Source organism: Bos taurus, chromosome 10 (assembly GCF_002263795.3).
Source record: "Bos taurus isolate L1 Dominette 01449 registration number 42190680 breed Hereford chromosome 10, ARS-UCD2.0, whole genome shotgun sequence".
Taxonomy (NCBI): Eukaryota; Metazoa; Chordata; class Mammalia; order Artiodactyla; family Bovidae; genus Bos; species Bos taurus.
In genome coordinates this window covers 36,503,989-36,528,759 of record NC_037337.1, presented here as the reverse complement: position 1 = coordinate 36,528,759, position 24,771 = coordinate 36,503,989, and the positions used below count along the sequence as shown (strand labels likewise).

Below are 24,771 nucleotides of genomic sequence, written 5' to 3'. Positions count from 1 at the left end.
TGGGTATTGACTTATAGTTGATTTTCATTTTGTTTTGCTTACCTGTTTTATTTTGTATAAGTTTAAAGAAAAATACCTTCTTTTTTTCCTGCTTTGCCCCTAATATTGTAGTGGTACAGTGAACTCTGACAAATTGCAATAGTGTGCAGTCTTCATCTGGCAGCTCTCAGTTACAGTACCTATCCTACCCGATAATAAGCCTGTGAAATTTCAAATACCGCCTGCTGGATGCTGATGGCCTACAGAGCCATAATTATCCTAAGTGCAGGTTCTCATTGTAATAAGCAGGGTCTAGTTACTGCTCTCTCCAAGGAGAAAGCCAGGCTGTACTAGTGACAGGTCTCCTGAACTCAACCCTTAATTTTCCTTGAGAACTAAGGAATAGACTAGGTCTTAATGTTCTGTAAGTCAGAACAATTCTGAATTTTTGGCCTTTAATTGTATAGTCTGTTACTATTTAGCTTTTGAATTCTTGGTAAGAAAATTAAGCATATAGCCACTTGTATTTAGGTTATAATTTTTAAATTTCTTTTATTTCAGTTTTAAAACATGTTTTACTTCAACATAAAACAAATCTGTAATTCAACATAGCATGCATGCCCTCTGAGAATTTTTGCTATTGCACAGTCCTTCGTTATACAGCGTGGGTAAGAGGTGCATCCTGATGTGTTAGTTTACAGTGCATACTCAGACCAATAACTCCTGGTTGAAACTGCTTCTGAATTCAGGTGCCTGTTTGACCAACAATGGAGGGGAAGAACTTCTTTGGACCTGTTTTAGTTTGTTACCTAGCAGAAGCTTTTGGCCGGTTTGTGAATTGATTATTTAAGTGAGACGTGTAATAAGCAAAGTAGTGCTTCCTAGCACTGCATATTGTTTTGTGCCTCCCCTCACCCCAGAAAAAGTTTACCAGCTGATCTTTATCTTTTCTTGATTTTGAAATCAAATGAAACACATTTCACTATGTCCTTACCTAGTCCAACGTTCAGAGCTCCAACTGACGAGACTCTTACATATGAAATCTACAGACTGTTTCCCTGGGGTGCCTATATTCTCTCCAGGCGTATGTGTTAGAAGAAAAGTAATCAGTCTTTCACCTACTATTGTTTGTGGTTTTTTCCCCCACTAATATGTTTGATATTGTACATTTGAGAATCTCCTTTATAGAAAAGCTTTTTTTTTTTTTCAAGTAACAGTTGTGGCCATTTTGTATTATAGAAAATGCCTATTGAGGAAGATTTGAGATTATTTGATAAAGTAAAAATCACCCACAGTCTCATCACTGTTAACATTTTGGTTTATCCCTCTAGGCTCTGATACATGTGTGTGATTATATTTACATGTTGATACCATATTGTACAGATGATTATGTGTCCTTATTTCTTCCACTTAGCAGTATTTCATAAAGATCTTCATATATCATCCAAAAAGTCATTATAGTCATTATTTTTAATGACCTATATTCCCTTACATTGGATATACTATCTTTCTGTTGTTAAAATGTTGAATATCTTTGTTTATAAAGCTTTGTCGTCATTTAAATTATTGTCTTAGTATGGATTCAAACAAGAGAGATTACTGAGTGAAGGAATATGAGTGTTTAAGACTGTACATATTTTCATATTACTTTATAGAAAATTCTGCTGATGTTGATAACCAACCAGAGCTGTAATGTGTTGATCTGTAAACAATTTGGGCTTCTGAGTTATAGAGCTACAGCTTTTCTTCTAGCTGATCCAGTTCCCTAAACTGGGGATTTCATGGGGTGGGGGGTGGCGGGGCGGGGGGGGGGGAAATCAGTAGATGTATCTATTTACTACTTTTAAAATCTCTTACTTGTGATTACTTGGGCAATCCCAGTAGTTTAGCTTTAAAAGAAGGGTATTTTCACCATTAAATTATACTAGATATACTTAGTAAATACTTTGTTTTTTAAACTTTCCTGGAAAACCTTACTTGAGTGTCCAAATTCTGCAACTAAGAATTACTTAGGGAGCAATGAATTTTATTTAGACTCAAAGTGAGTAACAATCATATTAACACTTGGCATTTAATAAACAACTTTGGCATCCCAAAGTCAGCTGCATGCCCAGCACTATTTCAGTATTTTGGTGCAAAGTGGCCTTAACTAAAGAAGAATGAGAGTGAGATTTAGGCAAAATAAAAAAACAGACTTAAGTCTTTTTCCCTTCCTACATGATGAGCTAGACTAGACGATTAGAATTAGGATTATGGCTAGGAAATAATCTCTCTCTCATGTATAGAATCTGAACTGTATTTATGCTGATCAGAAGCCTGTGAGATAGATCCCTCCAAATGGGATCTCAACTTATAAAAGTTCTCAACTTATAAATTTGAAAGGCTAACCCAATATAGAGAAAAAGACAGGTGTTTTTGAAAACAAGAAAGCATCCTTGCCAAATATTTTCTTTGTTATTAATGAAAAGACATCAAAAGAAAAAATTGTAGTTTTCAACTGGAAAGCCCTGTGGCTCAAAGGTCAGCCAGAGTAAACAAGAACTCCTATAAAAAGCCATTTACATTCCCTTCATACAAGATTGATTTATGAGGGGTCCTTCCAGGAAAGAGTCTGACTGAGACTAAAGACTGTTTGGCCAGGATGTCCTGACTGGGCAACATTCAGAACATGTGACCAGTACGTGATCCTAGACTAAGCCATTCACAAGGGCTTTTCTCTGGGGTGCCTTGGCCTTTTGCTTCTCTTCCTCCTATCCCATGACATTTCCCAAATGGACTCCCGCCCCCCACCACCATTACCTGATTATTCGGGTGACTGGAAAATATAAGCAAAAGTAAGAGCATAGTGTGGATTTTTTCCTTCTTGGTGAGACTATAAATAAAGCTCCAGGGTCTTTAATTCTAGCTCTTTTCCACTCATCATCAAGTCTTTCCCAGTCAGCTACATGCCCAGCACTATTTCAGTATTTTGGTGCAAAGTGGCCTTAACTAAAGAAGAATGAGAGTGAGATTTAACCATGTCTTTGCTACATGATTTCATAGGCTGCTTCACAGACCACCCTGAAGCCTGGTCTCTAAGACCCATTCCAATAGAGACCCTGAGTTGAGATTCCTTTTTAGCCTCATAGAGGGCACCCAAACTATCATGTTGCCTTCTGGGATTCTATTTTCTTCCTTTTAGTCAGCTTCCAAAACATTAATTTACATTATCAATGCTAGATTTATTAAGTAGAAAGGAACTTCTCAGCAGTGCAATTTAGATGTTTTGGTCTACATATGATCCAACAGTGTGATCCGGGATGGACACTAATTTCTTTGACTTTTAATAATCTAAGACTCCCATAATCCTTATTTTTCCATTAGAGTATGATGAAATTACACTGGGCACAGCCAAACATTGCTGCTTACCATCTCATCACTAAAAGGTATCTTCTTGCTACATAGGTAACATCCCCAGAAGAGCATTTTTCACCAGTCATGTCTCTAAATTTTGTTACTAATTTATTTTTAACTAGATTCCTTTCTCTAGTGTTTTTTTCTGTATATAGTCCCTGTTTGTGAAGAATTGCTACATCTGGGGACTTATCTCTTTGGCTGTGCAGACTGTGGAAATGACCTGTCTTTCTGCCTCTATTCTTTTTTATAGATCTCATCTACCTTCTATCTCTCTTCTTGTCCCACCCCTTTCCCCCATCCCCACATCAACAAAAAGTCCTGGCTGTCAGGTGACTCCATCAGCTCTAACACAGATATCAGAGAGAAGCTTCTGACTCCTGCTCTGTACCCACCAGAGCAGGAGAGAGAGATGCATGGGATTGAGCAGTCTTCTTAAGGCCAAAGTGGAGAAGATTATCCTGTAGAGATTAGTATGGCCCTGGAAAGCTACATCAATGTTTATTTGAAGCATTATTGTGGTTAAATATTCTCTTACGGGCTAGGAGGTATCAAGCTTGCATTTACATCATCCCATATCTAGGGCAGAATGTGTTTGTAAACTGGCAGATGCCTTTTAACTTTTTGGTTTGCCCTTTATGATTTAACTGTGAAAGATGATATTGTATAAATACAATTATGAAATATTAGACTTCATGATAAAATTCAAGGATTAAATGAGCACAACTTCCAGTACTTTTGGAATCATGCCCTACAAGAGACCTCCAAATATGATCTGTTATCCATGTCTGCCTCTAGAAAAGCTGTGTTTAATTGAATGCAAATACTAGGACCTACCCAGCTTAGGGATTTAGCCAGGATTTAGCCAGGAGAGTAGTTCCTTCACTGGTATTCATGTTTGCCATTGATATGTCATCATTTAGTCACTTCAGCTATTTTATTCAGAGCATCCTCATTTTACAGTGCAGGAAACAGACCTTTAGCAGTCAAGTGACTTTACCAAGGAAGAACTGCATCAAGGGACGAGAGCACCCTGATGTCAGTGTGTTTGTTTTTTCCTCTTAAACTGGAATCCACAGAATAAAATTCATCTTACATTGAGATTTAATACATATTTACCATGTCATAAAATCAGAAACAATACTTATCCTTATGACCTGTGATATAATATTTTCTAATCTGTTATTTTTATTTCTGTAATTTATGTGTACCAAACCCACCAAACTGATTACATGACCAATGATAGGTATGACCTGCAATTTGAATAACACTGGTAATGAATTTCTAGTTTTGTTCCTCATTATAGTCATGAAGAAAAGCGATCAGCAGCTTGATTTAGAGGGCTGTAAAGTTTGTTCGTCGGTATAATGCAGTCCCTTTCCTGTAGAAATATTCTGGAAAATAACCTCAGGTGACGGAAACATGAAAATGCAAGATAGTCTTGAATATATTCATGTTATCTGCAAGAATTGGGCTTGAACTGAGCCCCTAATTGCATGTGTGTACACAGATAAACCTTATAGTCGGTCTGTCTTTTCTGATCTGGCATGGCCTTTGTTCCTAAAAGATATTCAGTGAATATTTACTGCCTGAATGAGTGACAGGCACACCTACTGATTTGTTTGTAATTCTCGGTTTCTTTAAAAGGATATAGGATGTAGAGGGGAACTGAGAAAACTATATCTTATCATTTCTGTTAAGGGCAATGTTGGTATCCATCAGAAAAGTACTTTAATTTTAGCCTGTCTTCATGGATTGATCCTAAATTCAACTGAATACTTAGAAGTCATAACCTGAGTCTTAATCCTGACCTCTGGTCATTTTTCTGGACTAACTTTTTGCATATGAACTTGAGTCCTTCGGAGTTATGATCACTGAAGTGAAGTGAAGTCGCTCAGTCGTGTCCGACTCTTAGCAACCCCATGGACTGCAGCCCACCAGGCTTCTCCATCCATGGGATTTTCCAGGGTTGCCATTGCCTTCTCCAGTTTCCCAGCCGCAGTGATCATTAGTTCCCAGATTATTGAAAGTCATGATTCTTTGGGGAAACACCAGACAATACTGACTTATTTTTCCCCACTGTATGAACTGGGAATAGTTTGACTTGCTAAACAGTTGACTATTACAGAGGCATCTCTACTTCCATGGCATACTTTTCTGTTACATTTGCCAAATATTTTAAATTATATTGCCTGTCAGTCAGTGGACAGCAGAAGTTTATCTGCAAACTGGAAGATGACTGCCATAGTCTCACTGTAGCAGCCCAGCACCTTTGTTGACACCTTTCAGTGTGTCAGAAACGTGGATCAGGTCTGGGTAACCACCAAAACTTTCTAGGCCTAGACATTGTTCTGTGTCCAGAGATCCCTCTCTTTTGCTACATGCCAGTTTTCTTTTTCAGTTTTTCCTCTTAAAATATCTCTCCCTCTCTCTGTCCTGCAGAAATGACATTTTTGTGTTCCTGCTAAGTACACGAGCTGGAGGACTGGGTATCAATCTGACTGCCGCAGATACCGTAAGTAACGAGCTAAAAATAAAAATATACTGGATGTGTAGTTTTTCTACTGCAAATATGTTGTTTGGTTGATACTATCCTTTATTATGTATCACAAACTTTTTATTTCTTTGCCTCTTGTTATGTTAAAAGGAAGTAGTTGCATTTACCCTGGAACATTTTAGCTTTCCTTTTTAGACTTTCTATTCTCTTACTCGAAGTTTCTTACACATTCATTCAACACAGATTTAGTAAAAATATACTGTGTGTCTGATACTATTCTAAACACTTGGACTGTGTTAGGGAACTCAACCAACAAGATTTGTGTGTTTTAGGAGCTATAACTGAGCAAATCAGAAAGGGTTGTTTTATGACTCTTATGTATTATTCCATCAGGAAAAACTCGTATTTTTATATCCTAAACTTCTAAACATGGTTGGAGAGCAATGAAATTGGTGATTTAAAAAATACAAAGACATTTCATCAAATTATCTATCCCTTTATGCCCACTGTCCTTGGAGGGATGCTTCAGCATCTGAAGTATGGGAGAAGAAAAGAGCATTCCTTTTGTATCTCAGAACTATTCCCAAGATATAATATATATTTAAAAACAATTTCAGCAACCTTGAGACATAAAAATGCATAAATGGGAAATTGTTTTGTAGATGGCATGACTCTACAAATACCATTTAATGTGGTCTTTGTGGTACCTCTGTGAAATACAGAGCATCAGAATCCCCACAAATAGAAGAAAGATGCAAACTCTGGAGGGTCATGGAGAAATCAAGTCCAAAGGTGAAGAAGCTTGGATAAATTCCCAGCAGTAGATCTGAACTAGACCCCCTGTTTCCCAGGTTCCACTTCTAGACTGTCCATTCTTTCTCCTTGTTAACTGCTGCACTGTAGAATTGCTTGCCTTCAAGAATGAAAAACAGAATCCATAACATCACCGAGTAGAGTCTCAGCCACAGGACTCAGCTGTACTTTCCTCAGGACCTAAACCTCAGCCAGTTAACCTTATTGGAACTGGGTTCTGGGGCCTCAGGTCTGCTGGAGGCGTAACTGGGTAGATTCTGTAACTTACCTGTACATTATCAGCCTCAGTCGTCTTGAGAGAAGGCAGTCAGTGGTGGTAGTGTTGTTCTGGGGAGTCCTCTGATGAGGTAGCTCACTTGGTGCCATGTTAGCAGAAATTTGCCTTTCCCTTTGCCCCTTGGTTCTCTGCTCTAGTTTTTACGCATACTGGCCCAATTAGTCATAGTCTTTTTTTTTTTTTTTTTTTCTGATTAATTACTTTGGTTGTAAATTTGTGGGTGGTAGAGGGCAGGTTCCATAGTTTTTGGATTCCTTCAAATTAGAGAAATGAAACGTGGGTTTGAATCCCAGCTCTGCTATTCACTGTGTGAATGTGAAGCAGTTGCTTGACTGCTCTAAGCCATAGTTTCCTCCTCAATAGAATGAATATAATAATCCTTCCTTCTCCTATAGCTGTGAAATGTTGCCTAGAAAGCATGTGTGCCCAGTGCCTGCACATTAATAGCCCTCAGGGATCCTGTGGCCCTTGTAGCTCCTAATGAAAGAGCCAGGTCCAGGACTTTGTTATTTATACTGGGCCGCAAATAGCCTTCCTTTCCCTTAGGCCTTGTCTGCCTGGCTCTATGCTCAGCTCTGCTACTATGGGAAAGCTGGGGATGGGAGTCCAGGGAAGGCTTTGGATTCCCAGGGTGGGTAAAAAAAAATGCACACATGATGTGGATTGAAGGGCCAGAGCTGGGGCCTGGGAGCCTCAGAGGAGGAAGAGAGATGAATGGGGAGGCAGTACTCCAGAACCCTGCACTGGTTCAGCATTGCTGTGTCCTGGAGGCGTGGCTGGAAGAGGGTGGAAACTCTTAGGGTCTTCCCAGGGGCAGGAGCTTCTTCTCTGGCACCTTTGTCCCCTCCAGGGTTGGTAGATAAGCCTCTCCGGGAAGAGTGCTCTGTCACTGCATAGCCCCCCAAAAACTGAGCCTGAGTTTATCTCTGGGTCTCCCACTTCCCCCTTCCTGCCCTGGGGAAGCCTTGGTCTCCACACCCCAACTGCAGTTATCCTCAGAGAGTCAAGGGTACTTGGGTGAGAATCCCAAGCATGTCTCTCTTGCCACACTAGGTTCTTGCCTCATACAAAGAAGTGCCTAATGGGGCAGGCCAGGTGCAGATTGGAGGATTTGGAGACAAGTAACTTGGTTCTTGGATGGGTGTTGAGACACTGTTTAGTGTGAGGGTGGGTCTCAGTTATTACATTTATCTAATCCGCATGCTCCCCCACCCTCTCCCCTCCACATCCCGGGCTTTGCTCCAACTAGCCAAAGCCAATGCATATTTGAAATAAAGAATTGAGCTCGTAGGAACTGATCCAGACACAGATTCAATTCAGCAAAGTGTTAAGTTCTCTCCCAGGTTAAAGGGGATCCTCTGGCCATGGCCTAGGAGTTGACAGCAGTGGGCCCAATTAGTCTTACTCTTTATGTGAGTACAAGATTGATCACTTTCTCCTAGCTGATCTTTTGGACTCCAGTCTCAGCTCCCCAGCCCCATACCTCCTCAATTTGTTTATACCCTTCTTTATCAGCCATACCCTTACTTAAAACTCTTCAGGGAGTCTCTGTCATCTACAAGATAAAGTGTAAGCTCTTTTACACATACAAGGCCCTTCACTTTGTGGCCTTTATCTCCCTTTCCAGACTAATTGCCAGACTACTGCTCCTTCCATATTCCAGAAACAATGATTGACTTGATTCCTGAACCTCCCATACTGTATCATGTGCGTGCTAAATCACTTCAGTTATGTCCGACTCTTGTGCAACCCGATGACTATAGCCCGCCAGACTCCTCTCTCCATGGGATTCTCCAGGCAAGAGTTCTAGAGTGGGTTCCCATGCCCTTCTCCAGGGGATCTTCCCGACCCAGGGATCGACCTGCGTCTTCTTCATTGGCAGGCAGGTTCTTTACCACTAGCACTGCCTACGTAAATAGCTCCCTCATCATAGGTCTTTCTCCTTGGCACACCTCTTCTTCCACCTGGGGAACTTCTGATTGTTTTTCAAAACCCCATTCATGATCAGGGGTTGCTGTTTTATATAGACTGATAAAGCTCTGATAAGGTGACATTTGCTCCAAGATCTGAAGAAAGTGAGAAAAGCAAGCCAATTATGTATGTGGCCTAAAACAAGAGCATTCCAGGGAAAGGAGATAAGTGCAAAGCCCTGAGGTGAGAACACGCTTGGCATAATCGAAATGAAGCAAAGCCTTTTGTAGGGGGAACAGAATGAAGGTGGGCAGAGTGGTGTCAAATGAGTGACCGAAGTAGATTGTATGGGACTTCATGGGCCATGGTTAGGATTTTGAGGTAAGAGGCTACTGGAAGGATTTGAGCAGAGAAAATGTGTCCTTCTGGCTTCCAGGGTTGTGGAGTGGGGAAGACCATAGGGAGAAAGGTGGAAGCAGGAAGTTCAGTTAGGAATTAGACATAAGGCAGTGGTGACTTGGGCAAGGATTGAAGTAGTGGAGGTGATGAGAGATACTTGGAATCTGCGTGTATCAGTATTTTGAAGGCACAGCCAGTGAGGTTTGCTGCTAAGACTGGATGTGGATCATGTGGGTCAAGGAGAAGTCCAAGGTGTTCAATGTGAGGAACTAGGGTGATGGAGGTACCAGCTACTGGTTAGGGGAAAGTGCACAGAGGAATGGGTTTGAGAAAGGAACTCAAGAGTTTGGTTTGGAGTGTATTAAGTTCAGGGTTCTTAGCAGACATTAAGTAAGTGTCATGCAGGCAGTAGAGTGTGGTTTTTAGGAAAAAGATTGAGGCTCAAGATATATTTTGGAGTCACCAGGTCATAGGTAATGTTTAAGGCCGTGAGGCTGGATGAGGTCACCTGGGGAGACCTAGCATTGGTTCATTAGATTAAACTATCTTTCCCTTCTCAGCCTGCCTATCTCAGGTTTGATCTATGGTTTCTTAAGGAATGGTTCACCTAGCCGTTCATTGGAATAACCCAAAAATAAGCAGGTTTGAGGGGCAGAGCTGCATTATGCTTCTGGTGTTGTGGGTTTTTTGCGCAGGCTTCTCTTGTTGTGGACCACAGACTCTAGGCAGAGATTCAGTAGTTGGAGCTTGTGAGCTCTTGAGCACGTGGCCTCAGTAATTGTGGTGCATGGGCTTAGTTGCTCCATGGCATGTGGAATCTTCCCGGACCAGGGATCGAACCTGTATCCCCTGCATTGGCAGGCAAATTCCCATCCACTGAGCCACCAGGGAAGTCCCATGCTTCTAGTTTTCACAGCTTGTCTTTCACAAGTGAACTACTCCAGCCAGTCAGAAAGAACCAAACCTAACCCTAACCCCACAACTAGAGGAGTAGAAATAGGTATTCTCTTTACTCCCTGGGACATAGAGGCTCTGAATATTCTGAGTCTCCAATTCTGAAATAGTTTACATTTAATTTTGAGGGGAAGGCTAAGGGACTCACAAATTAGAACCTCTTAGAATACTCAGGAAAAAAAAAAAAATGGAACCACACGATTGAAATGAGTTGCTAGGTAATGGTTTGTGTGGAGTCAAGTTATACTCCCTGTGTGTATTATTAGAGAAACAATAAGTTTAACTGCTTGCCTGGCATTTTTCCTTTGCCCTGAGATTATTTAGCTTCAGAAAAGCCCCAGAACCATTTATGGACAAGGAAGAGGTTAGTCACCCTAAACTGTCAGGAAAAACTTAATGTTTTATGATTGAGAATGCATATATAAACATGTATTTGTAAACAGTGAGACTCTGACTCACTCTGTTAATAAAAACATGATTTTAGCATGAAATTAATGGCAGCTGCCCGTTACTGTCTGCCTTGTTCTTTGTGTATTCTTCCTAAAGTAGGCATTTGACATTGTTTAGTAAGGCATTGTTATAAACTGCGCTGTTGGTTTTGTTTTTGTGTCAGACTGTTTTAAATGTTTGTGCAGAAAGAGATTGAGGAGCTTTTGTCCCATAGTAGCAAGCAGTGTGAGAAATCTTATGTCCCATGAGACACCATGGGACAGCTTTCAGCCCTCCCAAGGAACTGAACTTCTAACGCATTCTCCACCCATTCCTTCCAAGTGTTGGTCCAGCTGTTTCCAGTTGTTCCTCTCAATTTTCCCATTTTCACTCCCTCATTCCCTGAAACTCTCTGTCTTTGACTTGGAGAGCCAAGAGCATCCCACACATCTCAGCTCTCACCTTCTTCCTTTGCTTCCCCTTCCCAGTGCCCTCCCAGCTTGCTGTTTACAACTTCATAAAAGTGCTGACAATTAATGTATTTCCCCTTAGTCATTGCTGGGCCACGCATTGTGGACTGGCTCTGATCTTTCCTAGTTAAGTCAGTTGTTGTATTCTTAATTGTTGCTTGTTTTTCTCTAGAATGTCACTGAGCTCCATAAAGACGGGTGTCATAACTGTTCTACTCTGATGGACATTGTCTCCCCTGAGTTTATGTCAATGTTGATTCAGTGTTCATTTTTTATTGTCAAGGTAGATAATAACCATACATCTCATCTGGTGTTTATATCTCTCTTATTTTTGTCTTAACTTGCTAGCTTATAATATGTTTCTATATTATTTTTCTCTGTGTCTTTTTCTAGGTAGAATTTTTTTTTTAAACATCAACAGCTTATTAGATAGGGCTAAGTAGAATCTTATTTTATTTTCTTCCTCACCAGTTCTTTACCTCTTTTAATCCATTTGAAAGGTAAAAGCCATTAAATTGGGGAAAGAGGGGACTTGAAAGTTAAATTGCAAACCTATCTCCTTGGGCTCCAATCTTCTTACTGTTGATGACCTCAAAAGAACCCAAGTTGAGTCAGGGTTGGTTGCCACTGAGACTTCTAGGAAAAATGTAAATATGGAGGAAACACTTGTGAAAATGATTCATAATACAGGGCTGCCCATTATGAGTTCATGCTGAACTATTCATTGCCTTAGGCTTGGACTACTGAAGGTACTGTCTTTTGGGTGTGACATCAACTCTCATTTTCCACATACGCAGTCATGTTAGGTATGTTGGGCAAACAGTTGCCCCCACCCCAGTTCAGTTGGAAGTCTCACTTTCATTAACTCTGTCCTCTCTTCCTTTGTTCTCCCTGAAAGTTTAAACTGAATTTTCTAGAATTTTGCCTATCGTGTTGAAGTTCCAGAATGTCCTGTGGTCAGGTTTTCTGTATTCCTCTAACAAGTGACAAATGTCATATACTTCCAAATCCTAGATCTGTGGACACTGGCTTAACAATAAGCTTTCATAATGATTTTCTTTCTTTGGCAGGCAGTTTGTCATTTCTTTTTCCTCAAGGATTCTAACTTACACTAAAAGTTGAGGGATTATACCTCATATGAGAGAGAGACAAAAGGAGCAGCATAAGAAAGAGCCAGTGGGGTTCTTGTAATTAGAGGCAAAAACATTAAAAATGCTGATGCCTTTTATCCATCTTCGCATCAAGTGAGTTCTGCAGAAAATGGCAGAAGAATTGCTTCCATTATTAAATGAGAAAATAAATTACTTAGGAATAGTGTTAGTCATAAGTCGTAAGTTGCTCAGTCGTGTCTGACTCTTTGCGACCCCATGGACTGTAACCTACCAGGCTTCTCCGTCCATGGGATTTTTCAGGCAAGAATACTGCAGTGGGTTGCCATTTCCTTCTCCAGGAGATCTTCCCAACCCAGGGATTGAACCTGGTCTCCCGCATTGTAGGCAGACGCTTTACCATCTGAGCCACCAGGGAAGTAGTGTTAAGCAATGGAAAAAGCATCTAGAGGAACAGTTCAAAAGAGATGAATTACTCTTTTGCTTACATTTTAGCACTTTTTCTAGTTTTCATCACGTCTTAGAGATTCTAGTATCAATTGACTAGTATTTGTAGAATTCTACTTTGTTCTGGTGGATGGTGTCTGTCCTCCAGTAACACTAGGCAGGAGAATTTTTAAAATACATAATACATATGAAATAATTGGATACCTTTAGAAAATAGTGACTACGTGGGAGCTTGGACCAGGATAGGCAATGCAACGTTTTGCTAATAGTGCGGGTTGTAAAAGGAGACTGTTAAGACTGTGAGCTCAGTCCAGTCTTCCCAATTTATGAGATGAAGGAAATATATCAGGTTTTTATGAAAATTTAGTGAGATATGTATGCACATCTGTTTTAAGTGCTTAACAGGTTTTGACCATTGTAATTTCTAATACGAATTCATAAGGAATAGGAAAAGGAAACATTGTTACAGGCAAGGGAGATCAGGGAAGTCTAAGTTGGAAAAACAGCTTGAGCAAGAAGTGGTACAGTCAAACTAACATAAGTGAGGGATACCAAAGAGAACTATCTGACAAAAGGGAAGAGGTGTGTTTGTATTAGGAAAGAATAAAAGTGAAGTTGTCTTAGTATATAGCTGCTGCTGCTGCTAAGTCGTTTCAGTCGTATCCGACTCTGTGCAACCCCATAGACGGCAGCCCACTAGGCTCCCCCATCCCTGGGATTCTCCAGGCAAGAACACCGGAGTGGGTTGCCATTTCCTTCTCCAATGCATGAAAGTGAAAAGTGAAAGGGAAGTCGCTCAGTCGTGTCCGACTCTTAGCGACCCCATGGATTACAGCCCACCAGGCTCCTGCATCCATGGGATTTTCCAGGCAAGAGTACTGGAGTGGGGTGCCATTGCCTTCTCCGAAGTAAACTGAAGAAAGAGACTGGGATCTCAGAAACCCGCTGATCTTGAAGCATCAGTGAACCAGATGTAGGTGGTGAGGGCCTGGCCCAGGAGAAGGACAGTGGGAATATAGAAAGAATGAGTTTGTTTTGAAGAAGTACTGGCTAGATTTGGTGACTTGGTTGAACGTAGAGAAAGACACATGAGCTATGAGGGTCACTTTGAACTGGCTTTCTTTTAAGAGATCCACTGTATTGCTAGAAGCTTCAGGACTGAAGATCCAAGATTCTGTTGGTTTTAGGATCACCTATGGGTCAGAGGAGTAGGGAGTACATTTTGTTCTTTGTGTTTGTTGTTTAGCAAACAAGAAGTAGCTTCCAGAGAACCCTTTAAACATTTCTTGCCTGAAATTCAAGAGACAGGAAATGACCCTGTTAGTGCGAACCTGAGAACGCCAGGAAAGCCATGCCTGTCTCTTACCAAGGTAGGCTTGGGGTTAAGAAGAAGAATTTCACATCCCAGGCCCACTGCTTATTTAGTCTGTGTGGTCTTGGATAGTCTCTGAGTTCCCTGAGTCTCAGTTTCCTCATCTATTTATATAAAACAGGGGTTTTTAATAGTGACTAAATCTTAGTGGTAGTGGAATTTAAGTGAGTTAATACACATAAAACATCTAGTACAATGATTGGCAAATAGTAAGCCCTGGATGTTAAGTGTTAATATTTTTGCCATTCTCTTTTTAAATGAAAACCCTGAAAAAAGCTCAGAGTCTTTCGCCCAGAGCAGGTGAAGGAATGGCTTGGTTTTATGAGTAGATATCTGTTCATCTTTATATCATAGAAAAAAATCTGGTATCAAACTGTTGAAATAGATGAATGGCTGGGTTGCTGTCAGAATTCCTGGTATTGCCCTGAGAGTGCCTCAGTCTTTGCTGTATTCCTGTCCTGCCTGCACAGGTGATTTTTTATGATAGCGATTGGAACCCCACTGTGGACCAGCAGGCTATGGACAGGGCCCACCGCTTGGGGCAGACAAAGCAGGTTACTGTCTACCGACTCATCTGTAAGGGCACCATTGAAGAACGCATTCTGCAGCGAGCAAAGGAGAAGAGCGAGGTAAGCAGAAGGCAAAGGAGGTACTGTGCTAATAGAGAAAGTAGTTCAGCCACAGTGACTGACCGAGACTAAGACTCTCGGCTTTCATTGGTCATGAAAGCCCTGAGATTTCTTGTGACTGGAAGAGAAAATGAAGTCCTATACAAAAGCAGCACGTACTGGCCTGGCCATTCCTCACTTCTTTTCTTCTGGAATGGTATCTACACACAGTATTCTCCTGTCGTTCTTTTGAAGAAGATCCCAGTTGTGGCCCTCGTGTTTGACATAGTTTCACATTCGTGGGAAGAAGAAACGGCCTTTGCTCCTGCCCTAGTATTCTCAGTGTGATCAGCCTCTGAGCTGTATGCTTAATTTGCTAGTTTCTAAAGAAATTATCATTTTTGGTTCTTTTCCGTCTTGATTCAGTATTATTGGATCTTACAGCTGTCAACAGTTTCAGGCAAAGAAGCTCTCATCGTCCTTTCTCTTGGCACAAATGACCTGGATGAGCCAGTCACAGAAATGGAAAAAAAAAAAAAAAGGAAATCCAGGGGCCTCACCAGAACTACAGATTGAGAAACTTGTTTCTGTTTGGATATTTTCCATAAGGGAACAGATGCCTATCGGTGATTTTTTTTGTTTGTTTGTTTTGTATTAGATTCAACGGATGGTGATTTCTGGTGGAAACTTCAAACCAGATACCTTGAAACCCAAAGAGGTGGTTAGTCTTCTTCTAGACGATGAAGAGTTGGAAAAGAAATGTACGTATTCTAGACCTCTTATTAATGCGCTTTCCTTACAGAGATGATTCCTCTGGCTCCACATATCTGAAAACAAAAAGGCCCTTGACTATGTCCCAAGGGTAGGCAAAGCCAGACTGTGTTTGGGGAGAAACACTTTTTTGGTTAATATTTTGTTTTAAAGCTCACACAAGGATATGGAGTATAAAGAAATAGGTGTATTTTTAGAGTAATATGACTTCAAATAAATGTGTACAGGAAGGCTGTCTCCTAGATTTCCTCAGCAGTAATGAATTTACTCTCTTCTGTCCAGAGAAATATTTTTGTGAAATTAATGGAAAAGTTGGAAAAGCACACTGCCATATGTAATATTCAGACCCTTCTCCCAGTATTTCTGGCTTTTGAGAAGCCAGAAAGTGGGTTTCAGACTTAACCTTGTAAACTTCTGCAGGCATGGACAGCATCACATCAGAAAATGTGATGAAGCACCTTTCTTACGGTGCCCACGTGTGCCACTGCCTTCTGAAAACCTTTCAGGACTCTGTAACCATACTCGATCTGTGCCGTGCACAGATATTAAAAGGCTGAAAAGAAAAGGAAAAAGGAGAGGCATGGAAAGGCCCATGACAATGAGACTGAATCATGGTTTGAACCCCAAAACTGTTCAGAATCCAAGGAACTCTGTTCGTTCTCCAAGTTAGGAAACCATGAGTTATCTGCCTGCCTTAAATGGATAGAAGTCATACCTTGAATCATAAATATCAGAGAATAAGGCCACCTTAGTTTCAGAGAATAAGGATCAGGATTGCCACAGGTGCTTCATTAGATCTTAAAATTTTCTTGATAGTGAGACTCCGGCAAGAAGAGAAACGACAGCAGGAGGAAACCAACCGAGTTAAAGAACGGAAGCGCAAGCGGGAAAAGTACGCAGAGAAGGTATGTCAAGTTGGGGTGGTGGACTGGGGCTGATGGGGGTGCTGAGTGGTCCCTCCAGAAAAGACTGTACAATGCATGCTTGTCATCTTGGTTGCTGGTTGGTATCCAGCTCCATCTGTGTGTGTTATGTAATAGTTCTGTCCTGACTGACAGTCGAGCAGGGGAAATGCAGCCTCGGTAGGGTAGTACTCCCCACACAGACATAATTATATTATATGGGTCTGTGGTCACATGTAATTGTAGAAACCTTTTGTTGGGACTTTTTTAAAAAGCTTAAGTCCAAATGTGAGTAAGATGAATGTTAGATTATTAGATTCTGCAGAATCTTAAAAAGGGCCTAAGAGGTCATTAGATCCAGTCCTTCTGCCATAATTCTTCTAGTATCATCTACTATGGGAAAATTAAATCACTGTCACACTATTCTTCTCTTTCTCCAATTCGTGCCAAGGATTTGGGCTGAGCTGTTTTTTGCCCTTTTTTTTTTTGTATCCCTTTTGACATGTCCTGCTTGAGCCTACCAGGCTAGCTGCAACATGGGATGTAGTTCCCCTCCATTTCTTCCTGTCTTGCTGTTTTTGCACATGTGCCAGTAATCCTTATCATAACCTAGTCTTTATTGTTGTTTAGTCCCTAAGTCATGTCCGACTCTGCGAACCCGTGGACTGTAGCCCAGCAGGCTTCTCTGTCCATGCGATTACCCAGGCAAGAATACTGGAGTGGGTTGCCATTCCCTTCTCCAGGGGATCTTCCCAACGCAAGGATTGAACCCAAGTCTCTCCTACATTGCAGGCAGATTCTGTACCGTCTGATCCACCAGGGAAGCCCCAAAGACATACCATATTTACCCTAATATAGATCTAGATACAAGTGCTGTTAGGTGCAGTGGATGAATGTGATTCCCAGAATTTTCTAAGCACACTCTGATTCCACATCTCTAACCTGTGACAAAGCCCTGCTGAACTTGGCTCTAGCACTGTTTGGTGTAGCTCAGTCACTCAGTGCTTAAGCATTTTCATGTAAATTGAGGAGATAATGAAAAGCCACTTCAGTATTCCTTGTGTATGAGAAGAACCTTCATTCCCCTTATGCATATTTAAAAAGAAGGCAGAGTAAAAACAGATGTGCAAAAATAAACTAAGAGCACAGGGGCCCTCCTGCTTGTGGGGCTGCATTGGTTCAGCCTGATAAGTGCTGCGAGGCTGCGCTGGAAGCTGACCGACCCTCGCCCTGTTCAGATTCTGTTTGGCACAGCTCCATTCAGTGTGACTGGCCTTTTCAACTCTGTATTATTGTGGTAGAATATGCATAAACTTGTACTAAGTGATTCCTTTCCTCCTTCCTTGGGATTTTTTTTTTCTTTTTTAATAATATGCTAATTGAATAAAGTGAAACTTAGACATTTACAAAGAGTCAAATATCTGTCATCACTTTCTTTTCCAACCCCATTTTTCTCTCAGTGCCTAGCCTCATGTTTTTTTCTGTATTTCTTGATTTGTGTGTTCCCAGAAGAAAAAAGAAGATGAATTGGATGGCAAAAGGAGAAAGGAGGGTATGAACCTGGTGATCCCATTTGTTCCCTCAGCTGATAACTCCAATCTCTCTGCGGATGGGGACGACTCCTTCATCAGCGTGGACTCAGCCATGCCCAGCCCTTTCAGTGAGGTGAGGCTCCTTTTATTAGTGATGCCTTCATCGCAGCAGTGAGGGCTGTGTCCTTACTGGGTAGCTTTTGCTTTTTGGGGGATTTGCCTGCCTTGTAAAGGGGGTTTCACAAGGAATCCATTAGGAGAAAAGCAAATGAAGGCGAACTGCCTTCTCCAGAGCCACAGTAGGGGGTCTGAATCTCAGGAGTGATGCCAGGGAGGAGAGGGAATGTGGGGGAGGCCTGGGAAGCATGTCCTCACTTAGGCACGAGGGCCGAAGGCTCTGAGAGGAGTGGTGATCATGACCCTTCCGCCTCTAGATCTCCATCAGCAGTGAGCTGCATACTGGCTCCATTCCCCCGGACGAGAGCAGCAGCGACATGCTGGTCATTGTGGACGACCCCGCCTCCTCAGCCCCTCAGTCCCGAGCCACCAACTCCCCTGCTTCCATGACGGGCTCTGTCTCAGACACTGTGAATGGTGAGTGACGCAGCTGTCCCTGCCGCTTGGGCGGGGTCCTGGTTCCTTCTCAGATAACGGCGTTTTCTACCTTCTTTAAAGAAGAGTGGAGTAGAGCAGAAAACATTTGAAGTCTCATTGTTTTACTAGCCTGTTTAAGTGAAAGAATGAGAAAGCTTAGGGAAAACAAAATAAGAACTTCATAAAGATTTCGAACTTCTTTGTTTTCTAGCCATTCCTGTTCTTCATAGTTCACCCTTATTTGTGCTAGTTTTTAGTTATAGTTAACTTTTCCGGGCCTTTCCTCACTTTGTTCTGTGGTGCCCAGTGTTGCTGCTATTTCTTGAGTCCCTCTACATGTGCAACTTGGGAGTAAAAGTCGATTCCCCAAGGCAGGAGAACATTGGACTGTGCAGGTGAATCACAAGTAGCACATCCCTGGAGTTCGTTTAGTAATGATCTAGTTTAAAGAAAAAATCAGGAGTAATGGCACCACTCTTAGAGAATTGAAAAGCAACTTGAAGTGTCAGGCCGTTGTAGCTACTCACAGTTCTTACTAATGCTGTGTAACTGTGTGGCTCAGCCATTAAATTGGGACATAGACCTCCCTAGGAGTCCTGAAACAAAACACCCCGAAAGCCATCTTCTGTGTCCAGGAGAAGATTCCCGTCACACATAAGAAATTGACTTTTTTCCCCCTCTTGACCAATTTCTTCCCACAGGGATTTCCATTCAGGAAATGCCAGCCGCAGGACGTGGTCATTCAGCCCGAAGCCGAGGCCGCCCTAAAGGTTCGGGAAGCACAGCCAAAGGAGCCGGAAAGGGCCGGAGCCGGAAGTCCACTGCAGGCAGTGCTGCCGCCATGGCAGGAGCCAAAGCAGGGGCTGCTGCAGCCTCTGCCGCTGCCTATGCTGCATACGGGTACAACGTGTCTAAAGGTGCGGGGGCCCCAGGGACTAAGGTGCCATTCTGGCTGGGGCTAGTCTGGAGGGCTGCTGAGCATTCTGCCAGGTAGAGCAGGCAGGACACCCCTGGGCCCAGAGCCCCTTCCCAGAGCCCATGTTGGAGTGCGCCTCTGCACCAAGTGGTCCTGACACTCCTTGTGCTCTTGTGACTTAGTGTAGTGCTGCCTTCAGAGTGGAAGTAACTGAAAAACAAAAAGGTGAATTTCTTGACCATGTTGCTTTAAACATTTCTCCTGCTTTGAGAACTGATTTTTTTCCCCCAGACTTACATTTTAATAATTACATTTCTGTAGTGCAGACTAGCATAGTTAACAGTTACCCAGTAGCTTAGTTGGTAAAGAATCTGCCTGCAATGCAGGAGACCCCAGTTCAGTTCCTGGGTCGGGAATATCTGCTGGAGAAGGGATAGGCTACCCACTCCAATATTCTTGGGCTTCCCTTTTGGCTCAGATCCCCTGGAAAAGGGAAAGGCTACCCATTCCAGTATTCTGGCCTGAAGAATTTCATGGACTGTATAGTCCACAGGGTCGCAAAGAGTCGGACACAACTGAGCAGCTTTCAGCTTTGTGAGCCACCACCTTAGGATTAAACACCTGCTGTAGGGACTTCCCTAGCAGTCCAGTGGTTAGGTCTCTGCTGTCACTGCTGAGGGCCTGGGTTCAGATCCCACTAAGAGCGCACAAGCTGTGCTGTGCCAAAACACACACACACACACAACCCAGCACTTGTGTGCATGGGAGTATAACACATGGACCCCGTACCTGAATATATAGTGAAAATGAGACAAGGAAGCCATGCATGGAATGTGTTTAGCAGCAGTACAAGGCAGTATGTTAGCATTGAGTGAGAGAAGAGGAAAGGCCTTAATTGTGGTAGATCAGGAGGAGGAGGACCTGTGTACTTGATGACTAAGTTTCCAAACTCAGAAGGAAAGAGAAGGTTGATGAAGGATTTCCATTGGTGACAGAGGGTTTAACGACCTGGGCATATTGGAGGTCACCGAGCAGGTCAGTCAGACTGTGCAGCAAAGGGCCTGTGGGAGTCAAGGTTGGAAAGACCTGATGGGCAGAAGCTTATCAGATGTGTGACCATGGGCTCTCGGAATGGTGAGAAGGGCAGCACTTGCCATTCAGGCATTGCTCTCCATTCAGAACACACGCTTAAAATTTAGGGTGTTGCATCAAGTAACAGCATTATTGAATAGAAAGTTCTCAATAAGTGATCATTTACCTCCCCTTTCTCCTCCTTTCTCCTTTGTTCAACAACTGTGAAGTATAATAGCCCAGCCCTGTGTTTCTCAACTTTTTGCCAGCTCATCACATCCTTGGAAAAACAGCAGTCTGGCAGCAGTTAAGGCTGCCATGGCAGGGTTTCACCCCCACATGGGGCAAAACATGACACTCCTCAGGCTTTCTTCTAGAGGCAACAGGGGGCAGAGTGTCCCAAGAAACATTGACAGTGCTTGGTGACTGGGCATGGAAAGCAAGGGATTCGGTCATTGCCTCCAGCTCCACTGTGGGTGAGAGTATTCACGAGTCTGCCTACCGAGCACGTAGAATTCCTTTTTAGGAATGTTAGAAAGAGTTGCTGTACAGGAGATTCGAACCAGCTCCTTAAAAGCATTAGGGCTTAGAGAGCAGGGTGGCTGCGTGCAACACAAGAACTGCGTGTGTAGACATAGGATAGAGTGGGCAGCCTTGTGCCCTCTGGTCAGATGGACTGAGGAGTAAAGGACATCTTCTGAAACTAAGAAGGAAGCAGCTCACAAGTGCTGTCCCAGGAAGGAACCAGGCCTGTATAAGAAAACACATCAATGCCTGTCACAGCTCTTCCTGTAGCCTTGGCTTCCCAGCGGGTAACGCGTGCTCTGCTCTTGACTGCCTAGGTGACATCTGCTCCCTGTAGATGCAGTAATGTGGAGAGGGCTGGGCAGGTATTGGTTTTCTCTTACAGGAAAAACAGGTGACAGGAAGAACAAGTGGTACAGGGTTCCCCACAATCTCACCTCCAGACCTGACTCCAGGAACCAGGGTCTGGCGCTGAGGCAGCTCAGATGGGACAGACGCTTACACTCTTGCCTCTCTTTGTCTCCCTGCAGGAATCTCCGCCAGCAGTCCTCTGCAGACGTCCCTTGTTCGGCCTGCTGGCCTTGCTGACTTTGGACCTTCAAGCGCCTCTTCTCCCTTGAGCTCCCCTTTAGGCAAAGGAAATAATCTTCCTGGGACTCCCAAGAGCCTCCACTTGACCAGCAGCCTAGCCCCAGACTCCCTGGTCCGGAAACAGGGCAAAGGCGCCAAGCCCTCGGGAGGACGGTAACCACCTGGCCCTCCAGCTTCCTTCAGCCACTCCGGGGGCTCATGCCCTGGCCTGCAGGTGGTCTTTGGATAGCTTGCCCAGTGCAGCATCTTCCATCCCAAGCCACGGGGCAGCAAGGACCAGTTGCAACAAGGGAAAGACAGGCAGGTGGCTGGTGTGAGGACTTGGATCATCCATGTCTCAAGAGGAATGCTCTGGGGTTGCCTGTAGGAAAAAGGCCCAAGGACAGGGATCAGGCCCACAGCCTCTCAAAGGACCTTATAGGCAAGTCTTAAACCTCACACTGGGGAAGGGCTGACAGAGACCCCATCTCGATGCTCAGGCACATAGTCTCCATCCCCATTCCACTCTTCAGCTCTGGCCGTGTCCCTTGCAAAGGCTCTAAAAGTGCTGTGAAGAGCCTTCCACGGTGGAGACTTCTCTTAGGGCTGTGATTTCCTGGGGGGCCCGGAAGGGAGGAAATCATGTAGTTGGTGTTCTCAGTTGTTGAGCAACCCAAGTCTCCAAACCCATTCACCAGAGTGTTACGGCTGAGGAGAGCAGCAAATGCAGGACCAGGTGGTGGCTTTGAGGATGGCACAAGGCTAGGGGCAGCAGGCGTGGAGGCAGTTGTTTCCCAGCATTTCCTCTCCTGCCCTGCATGGTTCGCATCAGAGAACCTTCAGGTCCCACCAGCAAAAGTAGCCGCAGCTCCCACCCCGGGACTCCCAGAAGCCAGTAAGAGACCAGGAGCCACCTCAATCAGCAGGACAGCCTCACTGCCCCTCTTGCAGGCTCCCCTTGCCCCTCCTGAATGCACAGTCTCCCCGCCCTTGCCCTTCAGCCCCCTGCTTGGCTGTATGCACTGTCTGTATTGCACTGAGAAAGGAAGGGACGGTGGAGAGAGATGGAGAGGATGGAGCAAGGGCAGGCTCAGCACCCACCTCCCAGCCTGGCCCCGCCAGCCCGAGCTCGCTTCCCTTCAGGAGCGGCAAAGGGGTGGTGTTCACATGGGAGGTGTTTCTGCCTATCCCCAGCCTGATGTCCCTGGTGGAGCAGGTGCTTCTGGGCGGGTCCGCCTCTAATTTGCACACCTGAAAATCGCGGAATTGAGTTTAGATAGATTGATTTTTTAAACTTTTTTTTTGAGTAGGGGTGGTAGGGGAATCATTTAATTTAAATCATTAAGATTCCCCTGTCCAAACCCAGACTCCTGTGTACAGATGCTATTTAGAGGGAATCAGAAAAATGCCAAGCCTTTTTTCTCTTTGAATGTGCTGTCTATTTTTATAACTGAACCTGTACATATGTATAAAGAGAGACACATCTTTCTTTTACTAACTGGAGAAAATCTTAAATAAAATGGAGTGAGATAATTTTATGTAAATTGAGGTGTCTGTGGTCTTTGCAGCTGCCTCTCCTTGGGGCCATCGTAGGGCTCCTGGGGGAGAGTGGCAGGATGAAGAGGAAGCAGAACCCCGGCATCATGATCGTTCTTGTCGTCAGAGAGGTGGTCAGTGGGATGAGGAGTGCCCTGTAGGCGTTGATGGGCATAGGAATGTGCCTCCAGCCATCGGAGAGGTGGCTTGACCAAGTGCCTGACAGGCCAGGGCCCTCGGGGTGTGGGCTCCTATGACTCTAGACTTTGCCTCCAGGACTTCAGTGTAGGCGGCTTGACCTGGCCCACCATTAGGCATTTACACAGTGGCAATCTAAAAACTGACAGATTCTTTCTTCAAAAACCACAAGCGAGAGGTTGTCCTGGCAGTGTATTATACATAAAATCCCCAAGTAATAGGAACTTTATGGTCCCAGTTTATAGAAATGTGATGTGTATACAAATACATGTATATAAACCCCAGGAACCTGCCCCGTTTGCAGTTCCAGGACCCACTGTCAGTTAAGCTGGCAGAAATACTGAGGAACTGTGAGATGAACACAGTGTTCTCAGAGTTAGCTGTCGTAAGAATCATGAAAGAAAACAGTGAAATATGTAACTGGGGATTCCAGAGACATCCAGGCTTTGAAAACTTAGCTCTCTGATCCTCCAGCCTGTGCTAGCAGTGTTTCTCTGATGGAGCTAAATAAAACACTGATAAACTCTTGCGTCACCATCAAGCAGGGTTTGCGCTGTTCCGAGTGTGCTGGCTGTGTGGCCTCCTGAGCCTTGGCTCACCCTGCACACCCTTGATAGGCGCGGGCTGGCTCCTGAGCATCTGCTGCTCCCTGGTCACAAGGGTAAGCCTTTTCCTCCTTTTGTTGATCTTAAGTAGCACTATCATATATGCTGGGTCTTGTTTTTGTTGCTGGTAAACTTGACCATGGCCTTGCACAGAGCAAACCGGTGTCAGTTTTCCAATTAGCCATACCCTATTGTCATCACCACTGTGGCTTCTGGTCAACAAGCCCACTAGGATGGATCCTCTCCAGTTCTCATTACCTAGCCTGCCCCTCAGTGACAAGACTGTTCAAACTGCACCAAGGTCAACGGTGGTCACCCCTCTAGAGACCTGACAACTCAGATCTTCGCATGGCTTCGCCCAGATGTGGATAGGCTAGATAAAGTCTCCTCCTGAAAAGCATGTGAGTTCTGGACCAGAGCTCTCCAGTCATCTCTTTCTCCACACACACTGCCATGCTCCCCTGTTAGGCATTTTCAATCCAGTCCCTGAAGCAGCAGCTAACATGTCATATTGAGGGATGCTCATGGCCTTGATGTTTCTCTCACCTGTCCATCCCTCACCTGAGGTTTCATAGATGGAGCTTGAATCTTAAAAGTGAAGGCTTCAAACTCATTAACAATTTGAGTCCTGTCCCCAACTTACACACTTTCTGAACACTTGTCTGCCTCCCACGTGAGAGCCCAACTCACCTATGAACCCAAAGAACCAGTCCCTAAACACAGAAGAGGGCTGGTGAGGGATCCTACCTGCTAGAAGCATCCCTCCGGAAGGCCTGGAACATAGGCCATCCTTTCCACTAGAGTCCTCTCTCCACATGAGCCAGTTGTGTGGCCTCAGGTAAGTGGATTTTAAGATTGTGAGTCCCTGTGAACAGCCCTGGAAATGTGTAGTC

The 24,771-nt window shown here is 43.7% G+C and overlaps 1 protein-coding gene and 1 long non-coding RNA gene across 5 annotated transcripts in view; one reads left to right on the top strand and one right to left on the bottom strand.

The window, feature by feature from the left end:
• INO80 (INO80 complex ATPase subunit) overlaps window positions 1-23,083 on the top strand; it is a 123,215-nt gene extending 100,132 nt beyond the window's left edge. For 3 of the 4 annotated variants that reach the window (NM_001205384.1, XM_024997339.2, XM_059890263.1), the window contains 8 exons: window positions 5,815-5,887; window positions 14,521-14,679; window positions 15,317-15,419; window positions 16,246-16,334; window positions 17,841-17,996; window positions 18,298-18,457; window positions 19,159-19,374; window positions 21,500-23,083. In NM_001205384.1, coding sequence (NP_001192313.1) covers window positions 5,815-5,887; window positions 14,521-14,679; window positions 15,317-15,419; window positions 16,246-16,334; window positions 17,841-17,996; window positions 18,298-18,457; window positions 19,159-19,374; window positions 21,500-21,717 — 1,174 coding nt within the window. In that variant the 3' untranslated portion in view covers window positions 21,718-23,083. The remainder of the gene's footprint in view (window positions 1-5,814; window positions 5,888-14,520; window positions 14,680-15,316; window positions 15,420-16,245; window positions 16,335-17,840; window positions 17,997-18,297; window positions 18,458-19,158; window positions 19,375-21,499) is intronic. The other variant, XM_024997340.2, reaches the window with a different exon arrangement.
• Window positions 4,049-21,500, bottom strand: LOC132346361 (uncharacterized). The gene is made up of 2 exons (XR_009496183.1): window positions 21,407-21,500; window positions 4,049-12,676 (listed from the first exon to the last, which is right to left on the bottom strand). It is a non-coding gene; the product is annotated as an uncharacterized lncRNA (long non-coding RNA).
• Window positions 23,084-24,771: the final 1,688 nt, after the last annotated feature.